Source organism: Ochlerotatus camptorhynchus, unplaced genomic scaffold, assembly GCF_037179485.1.
Source record: "Ochlerotatus camptorhynchus isolate MF236.1 unplaced genomic scaffold, CSIRO-AGI_Acam_v1.1 ptg000471l, whole genome shotgun sequence".
Lineage (NCBI taxonomy): Eukaryota > Metazoa > Arthropoda > Insecta > Diptera > Culicidae > Ochlerotatus > Ochlerotatus camptorhynchus.
In genome coordinates, this window is record NW_027040957.1 from 1069484 (window position 1) to 1091987 (window position 22504).

Below are 22504 nucleotides of genomic sequence, written 5' to 3' on the forward strand. Positions count from 1 at the left end.
ATGTATGGTTACGTCACTTTGTCTCCAGGCTTCCAAAACACATTTTTATCACGAAGAGAGTGTTTTCTGGTGTATCTTAGGGTATAGATTATGAATATGATGAAAAGTGAAAATTGACCATTGTGGCGTTTACGTCACTTTGTCATCTCACGGCAGTAAGGGCCTTGTACCGGTTATGACTGACCTGGTACATTATTTGATCTAAGATCAAGGACAATTTGGTGTATCTTGAGCATCATATATACATCAAACTGATCTAAATAGTCAGGATCTTGAGATACAGCAGCACAAATACATTCACTTCGAATGCTCACTACCGCCACCTAGCGGAAGAATTCCGAATTGTTCTGTCCATGATCCAACAATTCTTGACCTCCTGATCAACATTTCCGAAGAAATCATCCGTCTAAATAGTCAGGATATTGAGATACAGCAGCACAAACATATACACTTCGAATGCTCACTAGCGCCGCCTAGCGGAAGAATTCCGAATTGTTCTGTACATCATCCAACAATTCTTGACCCCCTGACCGCTCCGTTTCGTCTCTCTCTCTCTCTCTCTCTCTCTCTCTCTCTCTCTCTCTCTCTCTCTCTCTCTCTCTCTCTCTCTCTCTCTCTCTCTCTCTCTCTCTCTCTCTCTCTCTCTCTCTCTCTCTCTCTCTCTCTCTCTCTCTCTCTCTCTCTCTCTCTCTCTCTCTCTCTCTCTCTCTCTCTCTCTCTCTCTCTCTCTCTATCTCTCTCTCCCCCATGTTCCAAAGCACTGAAGGGGTTTTCATTTCATGCATCAGAATACATTTTTTTTATTTTGATTACAATTTTCGGAGTATTGTTTGTTATTGTTGTACTATACTTCTTATCTGCCAATCTTAGGCCTCTGATAAAGATGATAGTTGTATTGAGGCTTTAATGAAGATCTAACACTGCTTCAAGTTTTATATCGGTCATAAAAAGTATGCCATAACAAATAAATGGAACTTTTGTTTTGGTTTTATTCTGCAGTTTTAAGTAGTGACACAGAACCACCTTACAGCTGTCGTTAAAACTATGTAGTCTGAGTTTTAATTTAGTAGTCATAAAACAGTTTTATAGACGACTGGACGGCCTGAACATATGACAACCACACAAAACCGTAATACAACAACAGGCTGCAAGGGATGCTATGATAAAACAATGATAAAATAAGAATAAATCTTCCAAGCATTTAGATTGTTACTTGGGTATTGCTGGTTGTGATAAAAATGGGAGTCTTCTGGCCACTGGTTCAGATTCCCTGCAAGATCATCATGCGTATATTCAGAGCTGTACTGCGAACAGCGCCGAGTTTGTTGGCGACGTCTACGTCCGAAAGTCTTGGAGCCTTCATGACGTTCTGATTGCAGACGTTTCAGCGCGGTGGTTTTGGCCATTTTCAACGCCTTTGTGATCCTCGTTTTGATATCTTGTGTGCAGAATTAATTATCTTCTTTTTTCTTCCATCGCGTGGCAATTCAGGAAAAAATAAACTTTTTTTTTAAATTTGTGCACGGGATTACAAGAGACATACACTGTCAACAAATTTCTGTCAAAAGATTACAAAACCGACCGTTAGGAGCGCTGTACCGCACAAAAAGAAGCGTACCGATTCTAAATTGACAGGGATTTATCCCGTAACCGAATGGATTTTCTTTCTTTCTATTCATAGCCTGTTGTTGAACCTTCAAAGTGCAAGGCACGCGGAACATTTTTCAAGCATTGGTGTTCACCGTGTTCCGCTTGACAAGAGGAACGCTGTGAATAAATTTTCATAAACTAATTTCGATTTTTAACGAAACAATTGCTTTGGCATTTTTTGAAACATGTTCTGCGTCCCCCTCCACCTTCAAATAGTCAAATGTTTGTGGGCATTAGGTACACTAACCTAAAAAGCAATAAACAAATGAATTGATTTTGATCCCTTTATTGGTTTTCTAATGCTACCACTCATTCACTCGACTGCAATCATTCAGAATTCATTCAATGCTCACTTATAACAGTGATAATCTGCATTCGTATAACTTCTACATAGTTTCCTAAAATGCTAAACTCTACTGTCTACCAGTGGCATGCTGTTGGTAATTAATTCCTGTTAGTTCGGTTAGTAGTCGAAAATATAGTCTTTTCAAAGTCTTACAGTAAAATTGTTGTAATCAGTCCTGTTTGGCAATCTACGGAATTAATAGTTAATGCGATCGTTCAGTTATAGGAAGGAGTAGCGTTTACTTTCTCCAATACTGGCCTGAAAACACAAGAAAGAAGACAAGTTCAATCAGTATGGTTGTGAGTAGTACATTAAATAGATAAGTGTTTAAATAGTATTCCATGCCCAAAACGTATTTAGAGTTCATCAGAGATCCTGTTGGAGGAAACCTCAACCGTTTCAACCGAGCCCTTCACTCGCTTTTCTTCGGCGCTTTGGTTCGTGAAGTGGCTCGGAATGAAAGTGACCGTGTCTGTATCACTGAAAACCGAGTTGAGATCGTTATGATCTTGCGTGGGTGCCGACGGATCGGGGCTTGTCAGTGTAATTCTCGATGTAGGTGTTGTGCTGTTGGATTGTTGGTGCGAGTGTAAATTCGGGTAGTGAAATTGGTGAGAAGCAAAAATTAGAATTTTCAAAAACAAACTCAGTGTATCAATTACCTATCCCTCGCTTGGAACTGTGAAGTGACGGTAACTCCTCGTGGTTTTCGGAAATCACATTCAACAGCGAAGGCAGCATCTCCGGGGGTGACGAGGTCAGGGTCATGTTGCACTACGACGATATTGGAGTACACATCATCGTGGTTGATGGTCTGACACTGATCCAGGTTGAATTTCATCTCCAGCGATTTGCCAGCTCGTTTTGGTTTCACGAAACATGGTTCAGCCTGCTTGTAAAAGCTACCACGTGTGTACATAACACCGGTGAAATCCTCTTCTGTCTTCAATTCGATACGCATCGAATCGGCGCCGCACCGTAGATTCACCTTCTGTAGTCCTTTCGTTGAGGCGTCAATTTTGAACTGATCGCCTAGATCCTGCTCGAAGAGACTTTCTGCAAAAATAAGTATAAAAAGAATTATTTTAATAAATATTTTAATAATTATACATCTCAGAAGGATTTATTTGATTTTGTAACGAAACTTTATTTTTCCCTTGATTTGTTTTTCGTCGACCTTTTTCCGTGTTGAGCACCAATGCTACCGAAGCCAGGGAGGCACAGCTCCGACCATCTGGACCCTACCTATCGACCCATCATCAACTCATGAACCGGGGACCAACAAGCCTTCAGAAGAAAGGCGTGATCAGAGATGTGTGATGCCTCAGAACATCCCGGCGACACCGACTGGGATTGAACACAGGCCTGCTGGGGTGAGAGGTAATCACGCTAACCACTACACCACCGGCGCCGCTAGCCGTGTTTTGTAGTGCACATATATCATTTAAAAAAAATCTGGCTTAACAGGATTGCTCAGTCTTAAAAGTTTAATCAGATTGAAGCTGAAAAACTAAGAAGTTGTTTGAATTACATGCGAAGAGTTTTGATGGGAAAATAGAGTGAAATTACCGTTTAAATTCATTCGAAAACAGTTAATGGGTGCCGAAGCCAACACTTACCCTACATATATGAGCGATAATTGGTACAAGAATCTGGAGCCACATTTTGTAACACGAAGCAAAAAACTTTGTCATACAACGAGCTCATCTCTGCCCATAAATCGCGAAATCGAGATAAATGCAACTTTCACATTTTTGTTTGTTGAATAAGGGTTACTAGATAAAATTAACTTTTGAAATGTTCCGGAAACAGGCCGATGAATAAAAACGACGAAACATTTAAGGCCCAAACGCAATGTGGACGGAAGCGGAACGGAAACGGAAAGTTTGACAGTTGTCACAAATGACATCAAGAAGCCTAACCGATGTCGATTTGGTTCTAACTTGTTTTCAATCCGACAAGTAAATAGGCTCACTCAGATCGGGCTTTTCCGCTGCCGCTGCCGTTCCGTTTCCGCTGTCATTGCGCTTGGGCCTTTAGCCAATTTCATTAAATGCTTATTTTTAATCACAGTAGCCATTTTTCATTTACAAAGCCGGGGAAATTTGTCAAACGGTCGCCTATTTTGGCTAACGTGCATACACGCAGGCAAAAGAACGTTAGAATTCCATAAGAAACACTTATGAATTTTAGCCACAAGAAATCAGTATGAATTTCATTGATTTGCCTTATGAAAAAGTATGTTGACAAAAAAAATAATACATCGGAGCAGACTGTGACCATGAACGTTGAGATTACGGGGTCTGTATGTTGACCACTTATCTTTCAACGCTTGGAAAAATGGAATGGTTAAAGGTGTACAAGAGATAACTCATGTTAACCGACATTCATTCATAAGTTACGCTTATGAAATTCATATTTGTTGTTCATAAGTCGACCCTTTCTATTTTGCCTATCTCTATTTGCCTCAGTGTACGTTCTCATTTATCGCTATGTTAATTCCTGCTAGATATGGCTTTAATTTAAATACGGAACCGCTTGTGAAAGTGGACAGATACCATCTGAAAGATCGCAGAATATTTGTGCAACATTGTTAATAAAATGCTTCGTACTTACACGTAAGCAAGGTATAATTAATGAAATTTTACCGTTGTTGCCTCCCGGCAAAAAATGTATTGGTATAATCTTACAACCCAAGATTACAAATATTGATATTAATATGTGTACCAGTTACAATTACCTTCACCTTTCTATTTATTATGCATTAATAAAGCTGTTGTAAATAAATAATAAACATCCATTCCATAATACCACAGACAAACAGACGTTACACTTCATTGTGTATCTTCGTTCACGCATTTAATGGTTGATTTAAATATTATCAGTTTCGCGAACTACTCGCCGCAGCGCTGGCATCGGATCACTTTGACGTTTCTATACATTCTATAGAACTTTTATGCAATATTGTTTGCGAGTTAGCGAGCAATCTTGTTTTCCGCGAGAAGCCAGAGAGATGTCGCTACTGAGGTCCTATGTTTTGAGATACTATGTTTTCAAGAGAAACTTTTTCAAAGTGTTACGTCTGTTTGTCTATGATAATACATTTTAATAAAAACTCTTGTGATAAGCTGCAAAAACCGAAAAATATCAGAATCTTTAACCACAGACAAACAGACATAACACTCGCCAGATGTTCATCGAACAAGCATTTATCGGTCAATTTAAGAGTATCTTAGTTGGTAGTACCACCACCAGTGGCGCGCATAGTCAATTCCCTTGCGTTTGACGTTTCCACACTACCGCCATCTGTTCAGCGTACTACCTACCACAGTGTACTCAACAGATGGCGGATAAGCGACGATGTTTTACAGTTAGAAATATTTAATGAGTTATGTCTGTTTGTCTGTGCTTTAACAGTTGCTTTTTTTTTTTAATTATAAAAGTTTAATAAAAAACAAGTTTTGAAACCTGAATTACTCGATTCACAACCTGATGCCCGTAACCACTTGGCTATAAGACCATCTTACTTGATGCTCATAAAATTCCCTATTAAAAACACACTGACTGCTACGCTCGGTTTCAGACTCATTATGCACATTATACAATTTATCATTTATATTGCACATTAGCCATCTAGTTTTTCAAAATATCAGCTATCACAAATCATACAATAATGAAATTCGACGTTAGGAGTAGTGCAGCAAACTGGGACTTATAATTTCATGAGCTATGTCCCATCAGTGTCCGAGATTTGTGCTCTAGAAAACTTGAATCAGTAGGGCATATCAGCCATCATGATGGTAATTTTTGGACTCTTTAAGGAATCACCATAACTGCTTTTGTAAACAATGACTTCAAACATTAAATTGACGAAACTGCTAGCTCACCCACACCATCATCAGGTTGATAATTTCTTCCCTTACCTTGACATTGCGGGTGAAATGATAATTTAGAGTTAAGGTGATACTCTAAGGAAGCCTTAGCGTGAAACTTCAAAGGCACAAATGTCAGCTTCCACAAAACATACAAATTTGAAATTGCTACTCTCTTTGTAGTAGCACAGCAAACAAGAAGTAGCAATTTCAAATTTGTATGTTTTGTGGAAGCTGACATTTGTGCCTTTAAAGTTTCACGCTAAGGCTTCCTTAGAGTATCATCTTTGGGTTGATGCATATATTATGTCACGCTCTAAGGGGGGAGGGGGTAATTTTTTGCTCGATTTAGCGTGACATAATTAATGCATGGGCCCATTATAGCTTTAAGTAGTTGTCATTCGCTCACATTTTAAACAATGCCCTAATAAATAAATACCATAAACGAACTGTATCCCGGATGGGTTAACTATCCCACAAATGGTTTGGATGATACCCCGAACACGTCGTTAAGCTCTCTTTTATGGTTATTTTTATTAGGGTGTACCTGCACGGCTAAACAAAACAACTCAAGAGTTGACTTCTTTAAGTTGGTGTCTCTCATTCGCTCTCACGTTTGTTGTCAAAAAAGATAAGAGTGAAATAACATAACCGGGATCTTCCGTGCGCCAAGTTAACGTTGAGTGAGTGGTATTCAACTTAATACTGAGTAGTTTTTAAGTTGACGTTGGGTGAAAACAACTTACAAGTATAAAGTAATCTGAATCCATGCGAGTGAATGAAAACAACTTTTGGCGTATTGACTCAAAATAACGTTGGTACATGGAACTGTTGACCTGCACATTTAGTTTTTTTGTCGAGATGGGTACCAACAAGCAGTTCGGAATTTTATTTTGATGGATCTCAGTGAAAAACTTGAGGAGATTCAGCTAAATTTATATTTAATCTCGGTAAGTTTTTCACTGAGAAACTAAAATGCCGAGCTGTTCGGTGGTACCCATCTAGGCAAAAAAAAATTAAATGTGTGGTGAATGGGACTCAATATTAGGTACGGGATTCAATCCGTATATGTTTGACTTGTTTTCGCCCATACTCTCAATATAATATCACTCAATGCAAAGTTCTACACCAATTTCTCAAAACAGGGTGCCCCTACGATAGTGACCAGAATATGAAATGAAGACATTTAATTGTTTTGGAAATACCGTGGACCCCCGGTAATCTGACCGTTTTTAATCTTAACACTTTTTAGTTTGAACCCCGGTAATCTGCACGCCGTGCAAACTAGAAATACTCAAAGGGAAGAGATGGGCAGAGAAAACAAAATAAAGTTCTGTCCAGTTAGATTCCGGAATCACTTATTGTGTTGCAACGGCACGGAAAGTGACCGCTGCTAGAATTATTTTACAGCGGTTTGTTTACCTAGGCGCCCACTTTCTGTGGTATAAATTTCACGGTGTTTCGTGCAGTGAGTCAAAAATTATTCCAGTGGTCCGCAATGAAAATCGCAAAAACGTTGAAAATCGCCAAATCAACCGTGTATGATGTGCTCCAACGTTTCAGGGAGCTAAAGAGCGTGGATCGAGTGCCTCAAGGTAAGCGTCGTAGTGGAACATACGACCGCAAGCTGAACCAGAAGGTGTTGAGAACCGTCAGAGTAAATCCTGGACTATCAGATAATGAAATCGCACAAAAATACGCTGCTGCTCGCAGTACCGTTCGAAGAATTCGTTTGCGAGCAGGATATCGTTCTTATCGAGCCAGCAAGCAACCAAACAGAACGTTGAAGCAAAGTTTCGTCACCAAAACTCGAGCTCGGAAATTTTACCAGCAGGTTTTGACGACCAAGGATGCCTGCGCATCGCTCATCGGACAGCTTCCTGGCCAAAAATGTTACATGGCGACGGCACTAGGAGATGTTCCTGCGAAGCTTAAGTTTGCTTTTATGGACAAATTTGCCAAAAAACTGATGATTTGGCAAGGGATATGCAGCTGCGGAGCAAAGACCAAAGTGTTCGTGACGAATAAGACAATGGACTCGAAGCTGTACAAGGAAAAATGCCTCAAAAACCGCGTACTACCTTTCAATAAAGCCCATAAAGGTTCCCGGGAAGTGTTGTGCCAGATTTGGCGAGTTGCCACTACAGCCGGGAAGTCATCCAGTGGTACCGCGATAATAACGTAGATTTCATTGATAAAAACATAAATCCACCCAACTGTCCGCAGTTCCAGCCCATCGAGAGATTTTGGGCAATAATGAAGCGGAAGCTTAAGAAAAGTAGAAAAACGGCTCGGAACGCGATTCAGATGACCAAAATGTGGAACAAATGTGCCAAGGAAGTTGACTCCAGAGGAGTGCAGCGTTTGATGGGAGGAATAAAAAAGAAAGTGCGAATTTTCATTAAAAAAGCAGAGAAATGATTTGTATTGATATTTTTTCCTAAAAGTACAGTGAATTACCTTTGCTTGATGTATTATCCTTATTTGTACGTCAATCCATTACCGAGATACAGATGATTTTATTATTCCGGATTCTAAATGGACATAGCTTTACAATTCGGCAGCAGGGATATGTACCTAAATTATCTAGCAACCCTTGATAGTAGCTAGCATTTCACATGACTTTTACTTTTGATTCGATTTACGTGCAAAATAATAATTGAGTGCATTACAATATTTTGCTAATTTCTTGGTTCTATTAGTTAAACAACTAAGATCAATTAATAGAGTTAGAATATAGTTTTTTATTCAAAAAACTAGTTGGATTTGAGAAGCACACGTAACATAAAGGTGATTGAATTTCTGTTCCAATGCAATGCTCTCAAATTTAATCTAGTAAGAATAAGAAATTTTCGGAAACATTCCAAAAGGAATATTCGATTGGCTCAGATTTTGACAGTTAATTTGACTCAAAACATTCTCTCCGCCTGTCTCTCCCTCTGAGTATTTCTAGTGCAAACTAAAGAGCCTGAATTTATAAAGAGACGACATCTTCTCCATTTGACAGGTCTTCTGCTCAATTGGAATGACTTTTCCTATGACTTTGACAGACAATCGATTGTTCCAATTTTGACATGTCACCTCTTATTAAATTTAGGCTCTTTAGTGCAAACTATAAATGGGTCAAACATCATTTACCACATGGAATGAATCAAAACAAAACAGCAAATAAGGCTACCAGACTTTTCTGATGGTCATAGGGTTGCTAGAAGCCCAAATTAAAAATGAACCCCGTTAATATGCAAGAAGTGCCATATGCCCACGGAATTATATATAATATTACACGAGAAAGGCATTTGTCTCCAGTAGATGGATTATTCAGGAATTTAAAAACAGGGTTACCTCTTAAGATAATTATTGATAAACATATAGAATGGTAAACATAAACGGCCATCTATGTTTTAGAAAAATGGTTTTTGTCGGGATAAGTGTGCTAGGAGGCCCCGAAAAAACGTGCTCAACTTTTTGGCTCAGCTCTGGTACTATCTTCGGTCTGAAGCTAATCGATTCACCCCTCGAAACATAGGAAAATCCACGAACCCCTCATTTTATCTGTCAAACTTTCATAGCGAATCAAAACAAACATAGTGTAGTACTAGAATTTTGACTAGAATGGGGTACGTTAATCGATTTGCTTGGAACCAATAGGCTAGTCAAGTAGTGAACCAATTTAAAATCGTTCCCTAATAAAAATATAACAATAAAAGAGAGCTTAACGACGTGTTCGGGATATCATCCAAACCATTTGTGGGATAGTTTACCCATCCGGGATACAGTTCGTTTATGGTATTTGTTTATTAGGGTTAGTTTCCACCGGTTGATGATACTGTGTTACTCATTGCAGCTAAAGATTTAGATGATGCTGTTTTACACTTGAATGAAGATTTGCTTTCTCCAAGTAGGGGAATTTACGTATTCTCGGCCACCTAAGCAGCGACCTTCTTTCTATAGCCTTTTTCTCTAAGGAACGCACACATATGCAGTATTGGTTTGTTTACAATCTTTTGCTGCCAGCTGCTCTAACAATTTCAGTCGAAAGAATTGTCAAAAACTGTTTTGAAACGCTTTTACAAAGCTCCAATCTTCTCTAGTGAGAGCGAGTATTGTCGGCAACCAGTTTTTCTTCGGCAACCGTTCCATTTGAACTGCATGTAAATCTGCTGTTCGATTATCGGCAACTCGAAATAAGCTACAATTTGTAGTGCGTGTGTTGCATTTCAAGAAAACCTTGCTAGATTGTTTTTTCTAAGTGGTAAAAATATAGTCAAATTGAAGCTGAAAGCATAAAGAATCGTTTGCATGCATTCAGCGAAGTGTTTTCGTAAGAAAATCCAGTGAAAATAGTGTTTCAATTTGTCTTGCCGAAAATAGTCTGTCATGCCGAAGCCGTCATTTCCCCTAGATGGTAGAAATATAAGCAGTTGAAATTGAATACAAGTAAAACTAAATTTATGGTAATTTCGAGGAATCTATTAAATGAGAACGTATCTGTTGTAATTGATGATGAGACTATTGATCGCGTTCGGTAGAATAAATATCTTGGCGTGATTATTGATGACAAACTTCAACTTCAAAAAGTTCAACTCTCACATTGAAAATGTCATCAAGAAAATTGCCAAGAAGCATGTAATTATATGTCGACTGAAAAACGATTTAACTATTGCCAATAATAATGTCAATGTCAATAATGCCAACGATTTAACTATTTTAACCGTTTGATTTTGAGATGTAATAGATTCACTTCCTCAACTGTGATGCTAGACGCCTTACAGTGGTTGTCGGTGAAGCAAAGAATTGTATATTTGACTATGGTGTTCATTTTTAAAGTAGTTAACGGTTTGCTGCCTCGATATTTGTGTGATCGAATTGAAAAAGGAAGTGACTTTCATAGATATAATACTACAAACGCGACTGAAATAAGAACAGCACATTTATTGACCTGTGCTTCACAAAATTCATTATATTTTAAAGGAATAAATGTTTTAAATTCGATGCCTAGACATATCAAATGTTCAGCAACACTTACACAATTTAAAATACACTAAATTTCACACGTTAAAACTGTCTTTTGAACAGTTATCCAGTGATTTTTATGAATTTGCAAATTATGTAACTTGACGAAGTTATCTCTAACGGATTATTTTGTATGAATAGCTGCCATAATGCCATTTTAATATTTATTATAGCACTGCAAAAACTATTTTTGATCGCCACGATGATGATGATGGATATTTAATATTTGATTTAGGGGGCAACCCCGGCGTAGTGGTTAACATCCATGCCGCTCACGCCAAAGTCACGAGTTCAAATCTCACCCCGGACAAGTCACGAATAACCCAAGAGTGTTAAAGTGATCCTAAATAAAAATATATATATATATATATTTGATTTAATAGTAGTAGATTCATTAAAAAAAGTAGTCTACAGAGGTTCGAGCCTCACGCGCGTGTTATGGATATAGAGGGCTGAATTTAACATTTGACAAAAAAAAAATGCAATTTTGAAGCTTATTTGGAAGATACCTTGAGTTAGTAGTATGTTTTATTGCAAATGATGAGCATTCCTAACATTGCTGAAAGTATTCCTAACATTGTATGATAGTATCAGATAGCGGAGTTGCTAGTGTAATAGGATGCTTTGTTGATTGTTCGTTAACTCTTGATCGCTTGTAATAGGGTTAACTACCCCATTTCCGGCCTATTAAGCACAACCCGCACTTAGTGTTTCTTAATCTAGCGCAGTTTAGCATCAAACGCAATGTTATTTTTACAGATGGCTTCCAAATTTATTTCCCTATTCGTACGTACCGTAAGATTTGATAAAGAGAAACCAATCGTTGATATATTGTCAAAAGTCTAACACTGCTTCTTGACGCCAAATTCGGCCTACGGATTCTAAACTCGGCCTATCGTATTTAAACGCCATTGAAACGCCAATGAATTCACTTCGGCCTATCGGATGAAGATAAAACATGATTCGTTTGGAGCGCCTCTTTTGTTTCTGGGAATAATGGGTGCCAACCTTCATATCACGCGTTCTCATTGACTTCGTTCGTTAGCTTATTAACTAAAGTATCGTACCAAACGCATAATTTACTTGTTAACTCTAAAATCATGGATTTATTTGAAGTTTTCTGCTCGATAGGCCCAAAATAGTTCTCTAACCTACTTATGATGATGATGATGATGATGATGATGGTCCCACCTCTTACCCCTACAAAGGTTTGAGCTGGACGAGTTATCTTTAAGATAATTAAATATAAACATTTTAACCAGGTTTGCAAACAAAATCGAGCTGGTTACAATTACAGATATAAATGTCCTGTTAAATATGCTAAAGGCATCAACCAAAAACATTCAAAGGTGTAACTAGTTATCAAAAGTCCAAGTATAGTCCTCGACAATACTTCCATTTACACGTGACCTGGGATTTACACGTTTAAGCTTCCGCAGTGCCAGGACTATATCCAAGGAAACGACTTCCAGCCAACCCTTTACTAATTCAAGGCTTTTTGCCACAATTTCCACGTATTAGTCATTTATACCTGTATTCCGCGCGCGAGGCTCAAACCATCGTAGACTACTCAAAGCTATTTTTACTACTATTACTACTACAAAATCAAAAAACTAAAAATCCATCATCACCATCGAGGCAAACAATGTAGTTTTTTGTATATGCTACACCAATTACTAAAATGTCTATATGACAGTCTCCATACAAAATAATCCGTTAGAGATAACTTTGTCAAGATACATGATTTATCCATTCATAAAAAATTAACTGCTCAATAAACAGCTTTTACATGTGAAATGCAGCGTCTCTTGAATTCTGTAAGTGTAGTTGCACGCTTGATGTGTCTAGGCATCGAATTGAAAACATTTATACCTTTGAAAAATAATGAATTTTGTGAAGCATTATTCAAAAGATGTGGTGTTCTTACTTCATCCGCGTTTCTACTTGGAGGCGAACCAGCCTAAGGCTGAAAGCCTCCTAAATAAAGCTAAATTAATTAATTAATCCGCGTTTCTAGAGTTATATCTATGAAAATCACTTCCTCTTTCAATCCGATCACACAAATATCGAGGCAGCAAACCGTTAACTACTTTAAAAATAAACACCATAGTCAAAAACACAATTCTTTGCTTCACTGACAGCCATTGCAAAGCGTCCAGCATAAAAGTTGAGGAAGTGAATCTATTACATCTTAAAATCAAACGCATTACTTTATTCTGCAAACGCTGTAATCTCGATATTTGTGTTTCATTGGCCAAAAATAAAATGGAAGGGCAAAAGTCTAGATGAGGGGAGATGATTGATTTGTATAACTGTATTTTACTACCAATAGTTAAATCGTTTTTCAAGCGACATAGGATTCCATACTTCTTGGCAATTTTCTTGATGACATTGTCAATATGAGAATTGAACTTGAGTTTGTCATCAATAATCACGCCAAGATATTTAATTTCCTGAACGCGATCAAGTGTCTCATCATCAATACCAACAGAGACATCATCATCTACACGATTCCGCGAAATTACCATGAATTTAGTTTTACTTATATTCAATTTCAATTGTTTATACTTCAACCATCTACTTAGAGAACGCAAATCTTCATTCAAGCGTGAAACGGCTTCTTCTAAATCTTTAGCTGCAATGAATAACACAGTATCGTCAGCAAAAAGATTAATATCACAAAACCGTAAAACTCGTCGCATGTCATTAATATACATAATAAATAAATAAATGCTTATGAATATTTTAGATGGACAAAAAAGCGAATTAAGAGGTGGACGCCTGAGTTTTTCCACATTTATATCGTTGTGAAGCAACTGTGAACTCTATAGAGTAATTTAATTATCTTAAAGATAAATCGTCAAGCTCAAACCTTTGCAGGGGTAAGAGGTGGGACCATTATCATCAACATCATCAAGTGTTCAATGGTTTCTTAGGAACTCTACACAAGGCTGCAGAAATGGCCGCATGAAAGTTCCGAACAAGTTTACTGTATATTTATACAATGCATCAATATTCAATCCAAACATTAAAGAAATAAAAGAGCAGTTCCTGGATTGGAACCTATGTATTCCGCATGCGACCAACGTGCACTTATCACTGCCCCACGAGTGAAACTATGCGGGAAACTCTAATTTGAAATTCGTCGAGGTGGTTACTAGCACTGAAAACTCCAACAGTAGTCGGGAAAGCAGCCCTACTTTTATATATTTCAGATGGCGTAGCGTAGCGGTTTGTACTGAGGCTATCATGCAGGAGGACCGGGTTCAATTCTCACTACAGCTCTTATAATATAACACGATCATAAATGACACTAGCTTTACAAACTACCTTCACAAAAGTGCGAAATAAATCTTTTCAAAAAGTGCCGTTCTGATTGTGCACAAGCTTCTTTAGAAGGTGCTTATAATGCTATACGATTATGTCATGGGATCTTTCAAGTTCATATAACGAGTAGAAATAAGCTGCTAAGCTGCTAAGCTGCTAAGAATACTATAAACAACCCAATTGGGTTGATAGTTTAAAAGAAAACTAAATTTCAACAACTGAGTGAAAAGTTATTAACAAATGAGCTATTTGCGTGTAGAACTGTCCATGCCAAGTATGCCTACTAGGTTCGGTAAACTTAACAACGCCCTACTCTCCACTGCTTGTTCGACCTGCATTCTCAACAACTGTGCCAAATTTGAACGAATTTAGTTATGATTGGGAATTGCATTAGAACTTTAACTTAATTAGAAGGAAGCAGAAAAAAACTATTCAATTGCTTGTCAAAAATTTAAAAACAAAATCTACTCTTATCAAACTTAAGACTTAGATTGGAAAAAAAAAAACTTTATCGAAAACCGCAAATTGACTCGACTTCTGGGCAATAAGTTATTAACTTTTTACTTTAGACCAAGTGAAAACTATGCATGGGATCAGAATTTCCAAATAAACTTCATATAGACAACAGATTTGGCTTCGATTGCGCAGTGTGGGGCAAATCATCTCACGATCATTGATTTTTTTCTCCAGTTATTTGATCTATTGTGGTATACCCCACCCTGTATCCTTAGTTTAGTGCATTTCGCATTATTCCGTCACTATTGAGAAATGATGAACTATTCGATTTTGATACAGTTGTCATTCTTGCCTTTATTGCAAGAATCCGAGTTCAATTTAAGGTCCCGCTCTTTATACCATTCGAAGTGTTGGAACACCATCCAAAGGCGCGCTCCTTTGTCAGTCAAAAACGGATTAATTCGCAACAAAATCAAGCAACACCGATAATGACCATGCATCAGAATCCTAGTCTTAATTACTTCAAACTAGAGAACAGCGAATAAAAGATTAGGAATCACGTAGATAAAAAATAACTACCTAACTATTGTTTACCTTGATTCAAGATCATCCTCGGTGGACAAAGCCGAGTCTTGGAACTATCAACAAGACATAAAAAAGTAAAGATAATTAAGATATGTTCCTTGCCCCATAACGTGGGTAGATCACGGATCATGGTACGTTACGGGATGTAAGATCTACCACCGATTCCTAGTCTTGACTACTTCAAACTAGGGGAACAGGATTTTTCAGTAATCAAAGGAGCACATCTTAGTCCTTGTTACTTTTTATGCCTTGTTGATAGTGATAAGACTCAGCTTTGTCCACCGAGGATGATCTTGGAACAAGGAAAAATGAGCTAGTCATCTATGTGATTCCTAATCTTCTATTCGTTGTTCCCTAGTTTGAAGTGGTTAAGACTATATAGGGTTCTCATGCATGGTCGTTATCGGTGTCATTCCTTATTTTTGTTACAGACAAAGGGGCGCGCCTTTGGTGTTCCAACACTCTGAAGGGTTTAAATAGCGGGACCTTTCAATTAGAATCGATTCCTTGCGATGAAGGCATGACAAATGTATCAAAACTGAATAATTCATAATTTCTCAATAGTGATGGAGTAATACGACTTGCACTAAACTAAGGACACGGGATATACTAAAATAGATAAAAATTACTGGTCGCAGTGGTGTTATGTCCCGCACAGAGGAAACTAAAGATGTGTTCCATTGATTACAAAACAGTCCTGTTGCCCTAGTTTGAAGTAGTTCGGACGAGGCTTCGGTGGTATATCTTAATGCTAGTAACGTACAACGAAAGTATAATCTACTAGGCGTTACTGAGCATTATTATCCTTAGTTGGAATCTCAAATCCCCCAAGTTGTTTTTTTTTTTATTTCAAACTATATACTTTAGCCGACTGGCTACTTTATATCCAAAAATCCCCAAAGCTGTTTACTCCAGAACTCCGATTTATAGACTTAGTTCTGTTGAAAAGAAAACTCTTCTCGTAAATTCACTATGTATTAAGCACACGTTGGACATTTTTCAAAAAATGGTCTTTTGAACCACGAATCAATGTGCACTGACAAAACCACTTATTATTCCATTTAAAAAACATTACCAAGCTTATATCCGTCGTTACGAAAATAAAACTTTCTTCTGGTGTATTTTAATTTTTTATCAACAGGTCTCATATCCAATACAGCACAAACAACGATTTAACGAGCAACATTTTCGTTTAGTAAATTTTCCTGTCTACTGATTCAATTAACCGCAGTTTTTGCACTCACGCCCAGCAAACATCGCCGGAACACACGGCAAATATAATTCGGATGATCTAACCGGTTTCATGATAGGCGCACACTCCGTTATGATCACTGTTTCGCTAAACCGCTGATCACCACCACGTTCACTTTCAATACTAGTAAAGGGTACATGTGAATAAAACGTTAACATTTCCCCATCAATTCGGAACAGCCCACAAGAATTACCTTCGGTTCTAGCCTCCATTAGAACCATTGCGAATAAAAGCACGATTTTCTTCATTTTCACCGAAATAAAAACTGTTCTATACGCTCGCACAAGTCACTCGTTTGCTGTCTTGGACGATCACCGACTAAAGACACCGTTATTCTCGCTTTCTGTGCTTTCGTTCTGACTCCGCTGATGGACACGTCTTCACGAGTAAAAAACCTGTTGATGACTGCTCGCTGCTTACGACGTCAAGTGTGCTATTATATGAGGCCCCAGTAGCTTGTGTGCGTCGATGCTAACGGGGAGCATTCGCTGAAGAGTCGAGTGACGTTATCCCCGAAAGGGTTTCTTCGCTCTTGCCGGCAAAACAAACCGTGGAAAAAATCTAGCGTCATTCTTTTCGCCATACAACAAAGTGAACATTTCGTGCCGATAGCCGTCTCTTTTCTACACGTGCCTAGGTACGTCAAGTGGTTCGCTCGCACCGCAGCACGTGGTCTACTATGCTGAGGATACTCCAATGTGAGCGCGTGGATGGAAAATCGGGTGGGTGGTGCAGAGAACAGTAAGCTCTGCCTGCGTGCACATAAAGCACAACGGTGTGCGGGTAGACATTAGGGGACGCGATGAAATGAAACAAGTGAGATTGAACGATCGGCGGGAAAATTAACGCGGGTGCGGAAGACAGAGAGAGTATTTTTTTTTCGTTTGTCCATTCATAGAGCCTGGCAGGAAAAATGAAAAATACATTTTGATTGGGTTTTCCTTTGCAGTTCCTGGTGCGTGCTAGCGGTGTTATTTGTTGAGGCGAAAAGCCATAGCGTGCCATTGCATAACAATAAATAACATTTCTCCTTTTTTTGCATTTGCTATGTAAACAGTTTGTTCCATATTTATAAGAAATAAACAGGTGGTCCTAGGTTTAATTCGAGCTGGTATGGTGCATTCAACAAATAGGTTAGCTAAAGCAAACCCCACACGTATCAATATAATGACACGAATACTATACTTTTATTTTCAATAAAAGTAATCGTAGGGTCCACTTAATAGAAAATCTTCTGAAATAATTTACTGACTAAAATGTATTGAAATAAAGTGTGGCAATCTAAAGCATATTTATCAATATTTAGTGCGACTGAAACTGATGAAGACTGCATATTATAGTCGAAATACATATCGGTCATGGATATCAAAATTAATTAAGTGGAATTAATTGAAAGATAACTTTTTCTGCTGTTTTATTTAAGCATTCCGCTAACAACCCAATTTAATTACTTCAGGCTATTATTTCCTGAATCCCAAAGCTTTTCGAAGCGATCGTCAATGAAAGAATATTCTATCGGATCACAAACACAATCACTAACATGCAACATTTATCTTCAAAGGACGATCAACTAATATCAATTTACTTGAATTCGTCAACTATTCTTTGATTGCAATGGATAATGGAAACCATGTAGCAGCACTCTATACTGATTTTAGCAACGCATTTGATTGTAAAGATATACCCATGCTTCATTTCAAATTAGAAAAATAGGAATTGAACCTGGACTTCTCAAATGGCTTAAGTCACATTTAACTAATCGCCAACAAATAGTTAGATTGGAAGGTGAAAAATCGAACCCTATTACTGTTACTTCTGGAGTCCCGCAAGGCTAGGCTAGGCCGCCTTTTGTACATCTTCTTTATTCTTAACATCATAAACAAAGTATGCGGATGACATGAAGCTCTTTCTAGAAATAAGAAACATAGAAGATATACAGATATACCAGAATGAAATAAGCTTATGCTATGTTTGGTGTAACAAAAGCCTCCTGCAACTTTTGCTGATTTTAGACTTGATGAAAGATCAACAAACGTTCCAGCAATTCCACTTTCTGTCAATATGACAACCTTTTACTGAAAATCAGCAATATTTCAGAAATTCAAAATTCTGACATCTGGCAGCATTTTGCTGATTAAACTATTAAATTCTGTAAATTGAATTTGTTTTCACAAAGCTGGTGCAACCACACGGAAAGATTGCTTCAGAGTAATCCGTTCTCGGCACTCCCCGAAGAAGCAGATGTAGATCCAGTTGAGAAACGGGAAAAAGTGCCCCCACTGGTCACCTCAACGAAGGAACTCGCGTTGCTCAGGAATGAGCTGGCTAAAAATCAAATCCATCCGCTGTTCAAGCTGTGTATCACGGGGATTAAAATTTTGTGTTCGACGCTGGCGGACTACAACGCTGTTGGCACTTTTCGTCAGCTGAACCGGTTTGAGTTCTACACTCACGACGTCCCTGGAAGCAAACCACTGAAAATGGAAATCTGTGGTCGTCCAATCTCCCTGTTGCGGAGATTAAAGCGGAATTGGAGTTCCTTCATCTGCAACCAATCAACATTTTTCCCATTGCGAGACGTGATGAAACCAGTGCATTCCGGGACCAGTTGTACCTGGTGCACTTCGATAAGGACTCCACCAGTGTGGCTGCTCTGTGGCAGATTCGCGCTCTGTTCAACATCGTGATTCAGTGGAAGCAGTATCGGCACCGTGACGTGAAACAGTGCACTAATTGTCTGGCATTTAGGCACGGTACGAAGAATTGTCACATGAAGGCTCGTCGTGGAAATGTGCTGGGGCTCACATTACTACCGCCTGCAATAAGGAAGAAGAAACTGAATCTTAGTGCGTTAACTGTGATTCCAACCATCTGGGCAGCGATAGATGTCCCAAGCGGGCGGCCTTCATCCAGATCCGATAACAGGCTTCCACAAGGAACCAACCTGGTCGACACCGCAATAATCGTGCTCCTACTGTCAACATGGATACGTTTCCAGTACTTCAGGCTCGTCGCTGAATAGGAATAGAACAAGGAATAAAATGTTATCCTTTGTTAATTGGAAAATCTTGATTCCCTAGTTTGAATTTGTCACAGCTAGGGTTCGGTGGTAGATCTTATACCGCACCACAAAAAAGTAATCTCCCAACGTTACTGGTTTGAAAAGATAAAAAAATACCAAATTGAACGAACTCACCATGTTTAGCTGCTTGACATGTGTTTTTGTAGAAGTCCAAATTGTAGACGAAGCTTGACGAAGATCAACATGAATTTCTTAAATTTCATTTATAAAAATGAAATTTATACATTGATATTGAAGAGGTCATAGAGTTATGGAGAGTTGACTGTAGCAGAGCAACTGAAAGAAGTTTTTTTATTATCATCATCATCAATGGAGTTTAAATAGATCCTGCTTCATGACAAAGACCGATCAAACGGATGACGGAGTTTGATTTCAACGTCCATCTTCCATCCAAACAAGGGGAAAAAAAGGGACCTCTCATACCACGGCTAATTGCGATGAGCCCTTCTACCACTACCGCGAATCATCATTTCGGTGCTCACACTCTAATTCAATTGGCATTGATGGCACCTTCGAAAAACCGTGTCTTCTAACAATTTTAAATAGAGTGATTATATTCGCAAAAATCACCATCTTAGCGCCTCTCGGTGGAGCTTTGTATGGGAGCGAGCTGTCAATTTGATAGTTGAGTGTCAAACAGTGAAGTTATTATCTTGCATTAAATCTTGATTTAAAACTCGAGATAAAATTCTGTGGGATCGAAAAAAATATCGTTGTGCTCAGAAAACAAAGCTCTTTCAGATGATGTTTAAAAACAGACAATTTTTCTTGCAATTTGGCATTGTCTAAAGGAATCTTTATCAGCTTTTCAAAAATCACATCCCTATGTTTCGGAAACTTTCGAAAGTGCAAAATTATGTTTTTGATATCAAGTCTAATGAAAAAAAATAATTCACCGCAAATACAAACGTTACAGAATTGAGTGTAATACAATAAAAATGTCTCATGCTGAATTTTATTTAAAAACACATTTTAATCATTTCCTTGCGAGTAACCGTTCTCGAATTTGGCCAAGTTGGTTGAAAATGGTTCTTAGCCTACACAGTTGAAAAAAAGTAATGTGAATTTCTGTCACTATGATGCATATAAAAGGAGCGCCATGTATCATACAAGTTAACATTCAAAATATTGTATGCAACATTTCTTGCAAGTGGTATTATGGAATAAATATACTTCAAATTATCATATTAGAGATGCAGCTTTAGTCCGGGAATAAGAAGGTGCTAGCTCTACTGTTGATCCAGAAACCCATTTTAAAATGTTTGATAATTCATACCAATTCCGAAGTCACTTTCAGAAGCCATAAGCTACACATGTCTACAGTTCCGATATCACATGGCTAATGGAACTACAAGCACACCTTCAGATTCAGATCAATGCTTTGAATCCAGCGCGTATGTAATAAAGCATGATGTAAAACACGATTGGGAATATCCATTGTCAGTAAAATATTATGAAAAGATCTCACCAAATTATATGTCTATAGATCGTGTCTTAAGACATTATTGTTGCCATCGTCCTCCTCCTCTTGCTTGTAGATACACATCAAAAATTCTATTCAAAGACACTAATTTCCTACTGTAAAGCTTTAGATATTTATAAAAAGTAGAAGGGTCTGTGCCTAGGGGCACAAACGGAAGCTTGACGTAGGACCGCTAGTGGACGGAATAAATGTGAAGAGCATTTAGTTCTTTTAATTGATCAATTGTCTATTATCTCAACTCTTTCCGTTTTTGAATTGTAGGCGTACCAAATCTGTAGTATTTTTTTTTTTTCAAAGAGAAAGTCAAAATCACTTGCACCCCTGCTTCCAAGTTTGGTTACAAGATTTCAACTCTGGAGGGCATTTTGTGTGGTCGTTGGGGGCTTGTAGTTCTGAATATGGACAAACAAGCGCAGATAAATTCTATTCCAACTCTTTACTGATGTAAGCTTGATGGACCTGAAAAGAGCCGTTTTATTGAAGAGAACTTCCATGGCCACTTACGCTTGGCGTGTTTAGTGTAGGTGACAGCATCACGGACCTCATTTTCTAGGAACACCTTCAGAACACCTCGTAGATCAGACCGGAGATACGTTTGACACCACCACGGCGAGCCAGACGACCGATGCGATGGCGGTTATCTCGAAGAACTTTGCGATGACGCTTGGCGCCTCCTTTACCAGACCAGTCAATTGTTGCTTGTTAGGTGTGAAGGAGTGGACTAGCCACCACCTTCCTACTGCTGCCATTGCTGTTCACCATGCCGTCCGAAGCGAAAATGAGCTAATGCCATACAGCAGCGCTCTTTTATATCTTTTCAGGTTAAAGCAGAATGATGTGCAACCAAGTGGTATAAAAGCTACAAAGACTCCTCCCATTATGAGTAGTTTGCTATCAAATAGCGACACTGGCTCTTTTCCTTTTGCGTACACGGCGAATGAGAACGACCCAAATTTGAGTTTAGTTCACTCATAATCGCCAAAAGTGCTCAGCGATGAGTAAATTTGTCTCATGGTTTCCTGTGCAAAACCTAAAAAATCTACCAGAAAATAGTGAAATTTACGAATATTTTATTCAGTCTTGGAGTAGTACCAATAGACTGAGTTAATCCAATCTTTACTTTACTCAAATTCTGGAATTTCCTGGAAAAAACCTGGAAAATCCTGGAAAAACCTGGGAAAACATGAGGCAAATTTACTGAGTTCCTGCACTTTATTTCTTATTTCTGAGATAACTAAACTCAAATTTGGGTCGATCTCATTCGCCGTGATATCACCGTGAAAGATATCAGCGCCGGTGATTAGCGTGATTACCTCTCACCCCAGCAGGCCTGGGTCCAATCTCAGTCGGCACCACCGGCATGTTCTAAGGCATAACATCTCTGATCACGCATTCCTTCGGAAATTAAAGCCGTTGGTCCCCGGTAGAGTTGATGGGT

The 22504-nt window shown here is 38.4% G+C and overlaps 1 protein-coding gene across 2 annotated transcripts; it reads right to left on the reverse strand.

The window, feature by feature from the left end:
• Positions 1-1920: 1920 nt before the first annotated feature.
• LOC135712340 (uncharacterized) lies at positions 1921-16939 on the reverse strand. 2 transcript variants are annotated; one of them, XM_065235320.1, is made up of 3 exons: positions 16695-16939; positions 2659-3052; positions 1921-2254 (listed from the first exon to the last, which is right to left on the reverse strand). In XM_065235320.1, exons 1-3 carry the CDS (start codon positions 16747-16749, stop codon positions 2212-2214), a joined length of 492 nt encoding a protein of 163 aa, XP_065091392.1. In that variant the 5' UTR covers positions 16750-16939; the 3' UTR covers positions 1921-2211. The 2 variants fall into 2 exon arrangements, with proteins under 2 accessions (XP_065091392.1, XP_065091391.1); XM_065235319.1 differs by having other exon boundaries at positions 1921-2563; positions 16695-16931.
• Between the last annotated feature and the right edge of the window lie 5565 nt (positions 16940-22504).